This window comes from Hippichthys cyanospilos, chromosome 11 (genome assembly GCF_059441005.1).
Source record: "Hippichthys cyanospilos isolate Australia breed blue-spotted pipefish chromosome 11, RoL_Hcya_1.0, whole genome shotgun sequence".
Classification (NCBI taxonomy): Eukaryota; Metazoa; Chordata; class Actinopteri; order Syngnathiformes; family Syngnathidae; genus Hippichthys; species Hippichthys cyanospilos.
The window spans coordinates 18090763-18103561 of record NC_142379.1 but is presented as its reverse complement, the minus strand read 5'-3'; the positions used below and the strand labels follow the sequence as shown (position 1 = coordinate 18103561).

General features: G+C 38.8%; 1 protein-coding gene across 1 annotated transcript in view; it reads right to left on the bottom strand.

Moving 5' to 3' along the window:
- Window positions 1-341: 341 nt before the first annotated feature.
- The window catches only part of LOC148416233 (lissencephaly-1 homolog A-like), a 42011-nt gene continuing 29553 nt past the window's right edge, over window positions 342-12799 (bottom strand). The window contains exons 5-11 of the mRNA XM_088427413.1: window positions 10576-10782; window positions 7311-7479; window positions 5630-5732; window positions 5318-5546; window positions 4203-4304; window positions 3940-4096; window positions 342-3133 (exon numbers count right to left, since the gene is read on the bottom strand). Of these exons, the coding sequence (XP_088283539.1) occupies window positions 3060-3133; window positions 3940-4096; window positions 4203-4304; window positions 5318-5546; window positions 5630-5732; window positions 7311-7479; window positions 10576-10782 (1041 nt within the window). The 3' untranslated portion in view covers window positions 342-3059. The remainder of the gene's footprint in view (window positions 3134-3939; window positions 4097-4202; window positions 4305-5317; window positions 5547-5629; window positions 5733-7310; window positions 7480-10575; window positions 10783-12799) is intronic.

Here is a 12799-nt window from a genome sequence, read left to right as displayed (position 1 = left end):
TTCTGTGACGTCATTACGGTGCGCCGCCTCAGACGCTTGATGGGTGACTTGAAAATGTAAATATGTGAAGCTGCTCAAACAGTTAACTGTTTTTGAGTTCTTTCGACATTGTTTAATGTATTTCCATTCGAATGCTTCCCTCGTGTAGTTATAACAGAACATTTTGTAGCTTACTGTACAATATTATGTAGACGCCATTTTGTACGCAAAACACATGAGAATGTAGTGTTTTAAAATAAAATCAATTGCTTATCTTGCTTATCATCCACCGAGTAACGAGTTATTTTGAGGACCGACTTATGTAATTAAAAATATTTAAAAATCACACTTATTGGCACAAATATGCAGATTTGTTTTTATTATATTGCAAACAATGACATCCAGGTATATTGTTAACAGTTTGTAGCGTGAAGAGTGCGATCATAGTGGTGAAAACATGAACTCTCAAGAGCTTGTTGTGCAGTCTGAAGCCCTCAGTGAGGTTCACACGCAGAGAGGACTGGTTGACTTGAGGCAGAAATGACACACAGACAGCAAAAACTCAGTCAGGCCACTCATAAGCCAGAGCAGAGAGCAAAGGATTGCTTGGGAAAGGAGAAACACTTGCATACAACTCAAGCAGCTCTGATTCATAAATTCGGAGAAAAGGAGCCCCCAAATGTCGCATCACTTTTAATTTACACGACATTTAAAATCATTGGAGGAATATGTATCATAAGGCCTGAAATGTCATAGTGTGGCCCTGAGGGTGTGAGTTAATATGTCTAAAATTGGTCACAATGCTGGACCAAATGAGGCTGGTTTCTTGGCTGAACCAGATTTTATTGGCCTTTTTTTTTTTTGGTATCAGCTTGAACACACTTTGCCATTCTCATGCCAAATTCAACTGTTTTCCACAACAAAATCAGAGAGAAGACACCTAAAGGGTAAGCTGTAACATTTCCTTCAAGGTGAGGTTCTCCTTCAGATCATCCTGGTCTAACTTAAATGTCCTTGAATGTCTAGAAAGGCCCTGAAAAATTGGGGGAGGGGGCACTCACAACAAATCAGTACATTCTACAACAGAGTAATTGAGTGGTCTAAACATATGTAGCCATCATTTTCTCAGCACCAGTCATTGTCACTGTTTTGCTGGAGTGTACCATATAATAATGTATTTAGACCACTTAGGCTCGGATGTAGATGACCATGCATCATCACTTATAACGTATGAACAGATCACATTTTACGCAGCGAGGAGCTTCAGCAACAAAGCACCACATCCAGTACATGTGAAAAGAAAAATGCAGCAAAGAAGCTAATGAGTTTATTGAAGCAATGGAATTCTTTATTAGCCAAGAACTGCAATAGGAAAATTATAGGTTTATGCAATTACCAACATCAGTAAATGTGTCTTCGATCAATCATTACAGGACCAAAGATTTAATTGGAAGTGGGGGTGTGCAAGATTTAATGAACCACCACCATTCTGGTGATGTTTCATTTCAATTCCTAAAAGGAGAAAGAAATGGTTGGTTGTAGATTTTTCTTATCTTCTTTTTTTTTTAAATCCCATTGTATCCAGCATTTTTCCCAGTTAAACATGAGAACAATGCCACTCAGAAACATGTGGTCAGCCAGATTTGTCAGTAGAGATGCTCACATTACAGAGAACATATGAAGCAGACCACTTAGCATGCCTGCTGCTAGCATTTTCTCAAGTCTAAAACTACCCCCACTTTTATTCAGCTCATCCTTTAACCACAACATTACAAAACCGCCAAATGGCTTAACTAACTAAATTTACAGTTCATATTTTCACAGAAAACCGATTTAACTTATTTTTATTGAGCTGACCATGTTTTTCACCCCTCAAAAATTAAGATATCTTTGCACATCCCAAGTATCAAACCCAGGAGCATGTCGACTCGTCATGCCTTTTTTTTCTCCTTTCCTCTTTTTGTAAAAGAAGGTTCATGTTTGTAGTCATTAGAGGCGCCAAGCGACAACTAAGTATCTTTAGTCTATACATCCTTCCTATATTACACAAAAATACCCTAGCAGGGCAAATTGGCTGGGAGATGATGGACAAAGGAAAAGTCAGAGGAACCGATCTCTCAAAGGAGACACAGCCAGCGTCTTTATCAAGTGCTCAAGATTAGAAATTGTATAATCCCGGATCTCCACTCAGGCGCGCACAACGACAGGCTACACCAAACTTTAGCGAAGAGCTCAGCGCTGATATTCTCAATGGGATGTTTCACCTTAATTTTATTTGTTCATATGCCACCATGACAAGAGTCAAGCTGTGGTTTACCCCCCCCCCCCCCCCCCCCTCCCTAAGGTCCAAGGACAACAGTTTCAAACATTGGTATATACAACCATTCAAATATGAGCAAGCTCCACATGAAGAGAAATGGTATGCACACTTGAGAAGTGATGGTATAAAGCTAGACATTATTTCAATAACAAAGGCTGACAGACAGTCTCACCATATGCTTTTTCTTGCCTGATTGCGCAAAGGTTTCACCAAGCTATAAGAAAAAAAAAGTGGGAGGAGGAAAAATAAAAGTTCTAAATTAAAAAAAAAATAGACAAAATAATCTTACACGTAAAGACACTGTCATTTCTTAAATTATTTTTTTAGTGCCCTACATCAAAAACATCTGCCTTCGGTTGGTCAGTAAGGCTGCGTGACAGACGGCCAGCCCTGTGTTAAACCTATGGTACTTCTAGACGTTATGCAAATTTACAGTATACAAGTTTTGATTACCATGCAAGAATACTTTTTTTTTGTGTAACATTTAATAGCTTGATCTACATCCGGGAATAATTTACATAGAGGGGCAGAGATTATTAGACCAGAGAGCGCAATGGGTAAGTAACCATGGTGGCAGGTGCAGCCGAAGGAGACGATGATGTGCGGGTGAAGTTTAGCTTAGGTGAGAAGGAGGAGGTGGAATGACAGGGTGTGGGAGGAGGGAGAGAGAGGGGAAGGGTGGGAGGGGGTCGTTGGGGGGCAGGAACCAGAAGACCATCCTAGGTAGTTGGGCTGCTGGTCCTATCTTTGGAGGTCCTATTCAGCGGCACTCCCACACTTTTACCGTCTGATCTACACTCCCAGTGACCACATAAGGAGCAGCCTTGTGGAAATCTGAAATGAACAAAGACGGGAATACGAAAAGAAAATTAACATCACTATTTTTCACACAAGAGCCACATTAGCAGAACAAAGTCAAGGATCTAGATCAAATCACCTTTAATGAGCACATAAAACAAGAACCAACACAGCCAAGACATTTTCAATTGAGACTTGCGAGGCCTGCAGTGGGAATGACTAATTTACATGAACAATCTTATGTAATGAGAGCAAAATTGATGGTCAGTTAAAAATGCAGAGTGCAGCAACATGAGAAAACCTAAGTTCTTTCAGTTCCTCAAACAGTTATCACGCACCGGGCGTTAAATAGAAAAGGAGGCTTTCACTGGCGCAAATGCTCGCCTAAGGGTGCAGCTAGACCTGTTAAGGTCCACTGTATAACCAACCGAGAAGTATTACTTCTGTGTAATTATGCATATGCCTCACATGCACTGTTTGTGTTCACGTGTTCATATCCTCTTGCTTCCTGTCAACAATGCAGTGCAGTTAAAGGTGGAAGCAATTGCTTCCTCCGTACATTTCTTCACAAACTTCATATCATAGAGCTTGCCAAAATAATTTGCTGACAAAGTCCCAAAAACAATTACTCTGCCACGATCACATAAAAAGCCTTACGTAACTAGAAAGAAGTGGAAAAGTGAAGATATTTGCTCAAAAGTGGCCCCCTACAGGACGCATAACAAGACCGGGAGTGAACCTGGAGGCAAGAGTGGATAAGCTACAGGCAGGGACAGCAGATAAAAGAAAAAAAAAAAAAATGGAAGAAGATAATGAGGACTGGAGGTCGACTTAATGCTTACCCAACGAGGTAACAAAATGTTCGTGGGCACTCAGGGTTTTCATGCAGCGCTTGTTCTTGTAGTCCCAAATCCTTAAGGTCTTGTCATCTGCACAGGTCACAATAAACTTGCCGCCCGGGTGAAAAAGGAGGCCACGCACCCAGTTGTCATGGCCAACCTGTGTTACAGAAAAAAACATTCATAGATGAAGCAAATTATGTTCATGACTAAAAAGGGGAAAGAAAATGGAGAAAAATCATTTACACGCTTAAAATAGACCTCACCAGTGTCATAAGGCACATGCCTATGCTAACATCCCACAGCTTGACAGTTTTGTCTCTGGAGCCAGACAGCAGGAAAGGGCCCGGTTTCCCACTCTTCTTGCTCTGGTTGGATGGACAGGTGGGGTGGGGTAATATATCATTATTGGGGCAAAATTACTTCTGTAATTTATCATTGTATATGTGTATAAATTTTGTGAAATAAATGTGCTAAAATAAATGTTTTTAAAGAAAAAAATTCTCAAATCTGAGTTTGAGGCTAATTTCAAACAATTGAGTGGGTTGCAGTGAGTTGGACAGTCTAAAAATCCATCTCATGTCAGACCCCGGTCTATTATAGTTTAGAGTACATTTTTTTCAGAGGCAAAAAAAACAAGTTGGAGTTTGCCTGTTCTCCTCGTAACTGTGTACTGTATGTGTTCTCGGAGTACTTTGGTTTCCTCCCCCATTCCAAAGACATGCATGGTAGGTATACTGGACACTTTAAATTGTCCTTAGGTGTGTTTATGATGCAAATGGTGGTTCGTCTTGTGTGTCCTGCAATTGGCTAGCTGCCAGTTCAAGGTGTACTACTACTTCCTGAAGAAAGCTGGGATAGGCTCCAGCACGCCCACAACCCTCGTGAGAATAAGCGGTTAAGATAATGACGGATGGATAGAAGAAATAGGTGTCAGATACCTTCACCAATCTTTTTACAATTATGTAAATCCGCAATTTGTAAATGACGTACTCCGACATGAATTACACGTCTAACTGCTACATAAGTTAAATATTAAACATGTTATTTTTTTTAAAACAAACGTTCTTAAATTTATTTCTGTAAAAGTGAATCAGAATTTAATAACCATAGAAAATGTTGATAACAGAAAAGATTAGTCGAGAAGCCCCTTGTTGGACCAAATTCAATATGTACAATCTTGTGTGAGAAAAGACTTTATAACTTCAAACTGAAAAAATAATATATTTTATGTCATCTTGCCTTATGAACCAGAAACAAGGATTAAGACTTTGTAAAGCAAAAAGCTGGGCAATTATTAACTCCACACAGGTGTAATTGGTTTGTCTTTCTTTCCATACAATAATTCAGACTGATGTTTAAAACCCAAGCCGGTCCTCACCTCAGAACCAGTGGCATCAAGTATGGTGGGATAAGCGCTCTCTGGTGCCCAGGAGATGCACTCAACCACATGTTCGTGCTCCCGCAATTCAGCTTTACACTCTTTGTTGGCCACAACCCAGACGCGCACCGTCTGATCATTGGAGCAGCTAGCAATCAAAGTGCCATCTTGGTTAGGTCGCACCATGCGGACCCACTCCCTGTGCCCAGTGAAGGTCTTCACACAGTAACTGGTGGGCAAAAATAAACGTTGTTCAAGACATTTATTTATTTATTTATTTATTTTTAACGATCACAAATTCAAGGACCTTACCCAGTTGCCACCTCCCACATCTTGATGGTTTTGTCCCTTGAGGCAGAAATGATGTGATCTCCATTGGGCATAATGGCTACAGATGATACATTGTGGTCATGTCCTGAAAGACAATTGGAAGCAACATTGGAAAGGTATTCAGATATTGCGAGAGGGCAAAATTAGGGTCAAACGTGTGATTTATCATCCCAGCCACCAAAAGAGCAGAAGTTAATGAGGTCTTTTTTCCCCCACATTGAGCTAAACAGAATAGATAAACAGTGAGCTGGGCATTCAAAGGATTCACAGTGAATATAAAGTTTATGATTACCAAGTTGTTGGACCTGAGTTAAGCTCCTGAAGAGCGGTAGGTAGGAAAGCTAGAATGAATTGATGATGTGAGTAGAATGTGGATAGATCTAGCACACTGTAATACTATAATACAGAGTTCTAAGAAGACAGCTTGAGCTGATAAACAGTTGACTGTCAAAACACATCTGTTTCAGCAGTTGGCTTTATGTAGTTTTTAGGTTAATGAGAAATAATGAGTTTTTGAGAAGGATGAAATGAAAGTAACTTAAGATGTGCCTTAAGGTGTAACTGATGGGGAACGGCAAAGCCTCGCTTTAGACAAACCGTCCAAGCAGTTATTGCTCCAGACCATTTTTTGTTTTGTGTGCTTGAGGTGAGTACTGCAAGTATATCACAAAAAGTGTATAGTGCTACTCACAAGCAAAAAAAAAAATGCTGTGTTGCATTTACTGACGCCAAAGTGTGGATCAAATTGGAATTTTGAATACAGATATGGTGATGTTCAGTGTTGCTGGTTGATTGATTTGAAAAAAAAAAAAAAAAAATGGAGGTCCCTGAATCAGAAAAGGCCTGAAAACTGGAACGTCTGTAAATGATTCCCTTTAAAACAGCATGACATTATCAAGCACATTACCTATGGCAGTGCTTCTCAAAAATATTTTGCCAAGCCCTCCCAGGAAAGAGAAAACTTTTGGCGCCCACCCTCTAGTCAGCGCCTTGACCTCTAAATAAGATTATTTAAAAAAAAAAATGTATACCTAAACCTGTATTCTTTTTAGTATTAACAAAAGAAAAAAAAACAATATAAATCAATTTTCAACAACAGTTAATTATTTTTTTACAGTGTACTACAGTGAACTTTTTTACCGGGTACAACTTAGTCTAAAACAGAAAAAAATAACCAAGTGCATCAAAGTGCCTGAAAAAAAAATGTTGAAAATTCTTATTTTATTGCAATTACACTTGACATGACAAAAACAAAGTGTCCCCCCCCCCCACACCCACACCCACACACACACACTATTTGAGAAGCACTGAGCTATGGCACCACCATAGATACTATTAGTATATTTAAAAAAATTACACTAATTTTCAGAACCACTCCAAAGAGACAGTATTATATACATACATTTACATCAAAATTACAAGAAATTGACATAAAATTTAAAATGTCTATTTCAAGCATAATTTGGACTAACAGATCTTTTATATAAACTAGAATAGAAATTGAAAAGAAAAATAGAGTGAATGACTACAAATATTCCATTTAATGTTTTATTCCACTCCCTCATTTTTACAATTTGTTATTTACAAATACTCCAGTTATTCTATTACTTCTCTAATGTTTCTAAAGTTTATGCATAGGAAGCCATGTTAAAAAATAACCTACCATGCATAGTCCTGATGCATTCAAAACCTTGGAAATCCCACAGCTTGATAGTCATGTCTGCAGAGCAGGATGCAAGCAGTTTTCCAGTCTGGTCGAAGGAGATGTCTTGCACAGAATCTGTGTGGCCCTTAAGTGTGCGTTCAAAGTCTCCAGTCTCATAGTCCCACACCTGAAGAGCAAATAAGCAACTCAGATGACACAAGTTCACATACAAACACCATAATTCCGAAAGAAACAACTTTTATTAATTTATAAACAGACCCTTTCCCAATAGGAATCATCTGAACCCCTCTGCTTCCATTGAATGTTGGGCAGAGAGAACTGTTCATTTTGCATGGGTGTCTGATTATGACAAAACAAAATACCTTGCCATTAAATTACACGAAGAGGTGATTTAAGACCATAAAAGCTACTCCTGTTTTGGCTTTCAAGTCGACAGTCACAGAGAGATAATTAATCCTTGCCTCATTGCTTAGGATGGGGGACCTTGTTCACAAGGTAATGGCAGACCCTAGTCACCACCCCAAAACCCCTTAAGTCCTTCTTATACATGCCTCCTTCCTACAGGGGCTAAATGTGCCAGATGGCTGTGAGGTACAAAACAGATGGGGGGGTTGTACTGAAGGAGATCAGCAGAGATAATGTGTGTAGAAATTCACTTGATCAGCACATTATGCATTTCATCAACATCATGAATAGATAAGCCAGCAACCTGTAACACGGACAAGATGGACAACCCGTAACTAAACAGCAACAGAAACCCGGACAGTCTGAGCATGATCACATATTTTGTTTTCTATTGATGAGTTGAATGGTACCTTGCTTACTAACCTCCCCCGTAAACTTTGAACAAAAGAGTAGAACAGGAGTCTCATATAACGTATATTAATTCAATTGGGCGTTATTTTGGCTTGCCATACTTGTCAAAACAATCTGAGGCGTGCAAGGTCTACTCAGTTAAAAATTCAACAGGGTTGTTCAGAAGTAGAAAAAGTAGGACACTGAATAAGTGTGGGCCGGCGGGGGTGTGGGGGGTGTAGCGAGAGAGAAGAGTGGCTGAAGTGCAAGAACGGGAGGGTATAACAGAATGGAGCGTGGAGCAGAATCTAAGATTTTGGCCCAGAGCCTTGCTCCATTGACTGAGGGTGTGTACAGTGGCGCAGATGCCGCTTAAGAGGACTAGAAATGGGGCACAATGCCAAGGGGAGGGGTTGTATTTGGAGCAAATTGTGATATTGGAAAAAAGGAAGATGATGCCAAAACAGGGATCGGAACTGCTGTGTAGGTGTAGCCAAGGATGCCTCATGAAAATACAAAGAACAAACATCTTAATAGACTATTGGAATTGTCTCATGAGGCAGGTCACTCCTGAGCGAAATGTTAGACGGAATAGTTTATAAGAGTGTGGTCGAGAAAAGCAGACCAATTTGAGAAATGTTGCATCATAGAAGAATAGAGGACATGAAAGAAACAACATTCAATAGTGCAGGCAAACAAAATCTAGACTTGAGGGAAATCAAGTTCTTCACTATTTTTTGTGTTTGGAATATATTACATAATATAATATAAAGTATACAGGCATTTCTGGTTGTTATACTCTAACCACCTATATCACTGACATTACTTGCATACATACACCAAATCCTGAAAAGCACAAACATTAGATTTTCTATGCAACACAGAAATAAACTTGGGTAACTGCATATAATGCAGCACGTTGAAAACTAAGTTTGATACCAAGCTTCACAAAAAATATCACTCTTTGGCCCGAACCTTGGACATAGATATAACCTTTAGAAAGAACAAGAGGTCCATGGGACTTCACAGTCAACTGAGACCGGTGCCCTTTGAACACAAAACGAACAGAAAACTAACACAAACTAACACTTAGGGCCAGGTGTTGAAGTGAGGTTTCATTGAAAACAATTTATCAGATTTTGACCTTAAAGTCAGAATATTAAAGTTCACTGATGACGACAGAAGACAAGGCAATGATAGGTCACCCGTGCGTTTGGATCAGGTGACCTAAAAAACAAAACCAAAAAAAAAAAAACCTTAAAAAAAAAAAAATAATACAAAATAACAACAAAACATTAAGTTAAAAAAAAGAATGTTTCAAGTAGGGCTGGGCATTATATTGAATGTAATCAATACATTTATCATTTTACTGTAATAGGATTTTAAAATGAGCTAAATTGAGAAATTGACGTGCATATAAATAAATGAATAAATTATGTTTTTCACACACTGGATGTTGTATTTGTACTTTCTGTATCACTCAATGAAGTAATAAAATAAAAAACACAGGTACATTACTTGTTAACATTGGTGAAGTTTTAACTTATTTTATGCAAAGCATAGTATTTATGCCCGACACACTCAAGGCGCCTTTGGCGCTCAGTTATCAATGGTGCTCCGTATTTCACCATTTGTAGCATTTTTGTAGAACAGATTGCGCCACACCATTGGCACAGAGTAGAACATTGGTTTGATATTTTCAGCGCAGAGGCGCCAATAGCGCCTCATGTGCGGGGGACGAGAGCCAACAGCGCATGGCTATTGTTCCTGATGCATGTGTCCTTCATACCCAAATAAGGTGGTGTCACGTGAGTACATCGAAGAAAATTTCATTTTAAATACATGCCCTCCTTATCCGAGGAGACTGTCACGGTTTTTACTTTTGTTTTCCTTCAGGGGTTGGGGGGGCAAGAGATGTCGGAGAAGTAAACAGCAACATTTCATTTGTTGGTTACAAACTTTTACTGTGAAAAATGTCAAAGTTGAAAATGTGTGTTTCGGAATATACGGCCGGACAATCAACATTGTAGTTAATAATTCACTAAGGATTGTTGTTATAAGTAGTTGTTTCCAAAGAGACCAATTTAATAGGAGGAGGGGTGTTACTACTGTGTGTGGTCTCTTGACATGTCTTTTGCGTTGTTGACAACTCCAGTTCATTTCAATGTCAGTTAAAAGCCTGCTTTGGGCTTCTTCATTCACTCCGCTTTTGACTCCTATTACTGCAAGAACAACATATTGCACGAGCTTTGTTGTTGCTGTTGTTTCGTCGCGATGTCAGCATTTGGCAAAGGCTTTGACTCATTATTCACCAGATAATTTTCACGCGACTCTATTTTTAAGATCATTGCAGTAATGTACTGATGCACTGAGTAACAAGATGTGGAATGCTACTCTGTAAGGCAACACATTAGGATTCTTTAAAAATTCACCGCAGAGTGAAAAACAAAATGATAAGCACTCTAACCTTAATTGTTGCATCCTCTGAAGCAGACACCATCACGCTGAAAACTGGGTGGAAGATGACTCTGGTCACAGGACTGCGATGACCACTCAGTGCATACCTTTCTGGAGGGCGTGGGACCCACTCTTTGGGGTCTCGCTTTTGACTAACAGGTCCACCCAAGGTGATTTCTTCCTTTGCTTCATTTAGTTTTGATTCAAGTTCCATAACCTGCCCAGATCAAGCATTTATGTTAACAGATGGAGGTGAATTCAACCAATTTAAAGAGAAGGTTAAATATTATTAAACTTCAATTGTGTTATTTGGCTTCAGTGAGTTTTCTTAAGAGATTATTCTATGTTAACGTTATCATTTTTGGTGCATATTCTGCTGTGACAGCCCTGACTACGTACCCCTCATGTTTCCCAGTGTCCCTGTGATTCCTCGTATTTCTCCAGTTCAATGTGTGTGAGTAGATAAGTAGGATTATGTGTGTATGTGTGTGTATGTATATATGTGTGTGTATGTGTGTGTGTGTGTATATATATATATATATATATATATATATATATATATATATATATTTTTTTTTTTTTAAGGGTTTTCTGATCTTCCTTAAGCAAACCATGTTCCATTTGTGGAAAGTTTGCGTGGATAACACTTTGTGCATACTTCATTTACAATGGGTGAGAATATACTGTACAGTATTCATTTTAACTTTCAAGTGAATCAATATAATAATCACTCGAACAATAATACTGTTTATAATTGTACACGTTACAGAGCGAATTAACAGGAAGAAAGCATTTGCTTTTGTTGTCTGGATGACAATGGCCCAGAGAAGGAAATCAAGTCGCATTTGGATTCATCCAATCAGTCAGCAAAGGAGAAGACAATCTTGTCCATGTTTAGTGCTTTTTCTTTGCAAATCCAGTAACAAGTAATTTTTCCTGTTTGGTGCTTTCTGAATTGTGGAATTGACCAGGGCGCACAGTGGCAGAGCAGATCTTTCAAGTCCTGTGTAAAGTTGGCAAACCACGTGCGCGGCGCAGGATGGGGAACCACTCTCATTCATCAACATGGCTGTGTCGGGGGTGCCGTGCAGCAATTTTTATCGTATGAGGGATCGTATGTGGAATACACGGGGTAACCTGCGGCTACTACTGTACTGTCTTTGTGTTGTAGGGTCTTTTGTTATGGAGGACCGAAAGAGCCAAGATTCAATAAATAATGTACCAATCAATAATTAAATAAAAGTGACATTCATTAAATAAATGTTTCATTAAGTAATTAAAAGTGTCATTAATTAAAGTAAATGTTTCATTCATTAAATAACACATTTAATTAATGAATGACATTTAATTAATGAAACATGTATTTAATGAATGACACGTTTAATTAATGAGCCACTGATGCGGCATTTTGTGAATTTAGTTTATCTGTCAACCCCGCTCGTCAAAGTTTGATGGATAGGTTCTAACAACTGATTGGTTACCCTGCTCCTCAAACCAAGCCAGAGATAGCCAATATGGATAGTTTTTTGGTCACTCTTCAGTTAATGTTGCGATTGGAAAGTGCGGAAATTACTCAACTTCAATACATTCCTCCACTTTACGTTGTATAAAATTGTTTTGTGCAGGACCTGCTTTAACATACTCAGCAAGGTCTAATGTATCTCTATCTAACTGGCTTGAAACTTCGGAAAGTTCTCCATGATTATGTTTTCAACCCTTCACGCCAAAGCATTGGACTGGACGAGATTTGAAGTAAACAGGCTTTGGCACCGCCTACTAACTTTGACAAGTTAGGTTGAAAGATAAAATAAATGCATGAAGCATGGCGTTTCATGAATTTAGTTTATCTGTCAACCTCGCTCGGCAAAGTTCGATGGGCGGGTCCTCACACCTGTTTGGGTACCCTGCTCTGTCTTGGTTTGAAGAGCAGGGGTAACCAATCAAGTGGTAGGAACCGCCTTGGTTTGAGAAGAAAGATAACAAATCAGGTGTTAGACCCCACCCATCAAACTTTGATAAGCAAGCTTGACCGATAAGAAGTAAATTTATGAAATGCCGTAACAGTGTGTCATTAATTGAATAAATGTTTCATTAATTAATCAAAAATGTCATTCATTATACAAATTAAATGTGGCATAATTAAACATTTGATTAATGAAACAATTATTTAATGACACTTAATTATTAAATGGTACATTTATTTATTGAATTGTGGCACTTTCAGTCCTTCATAT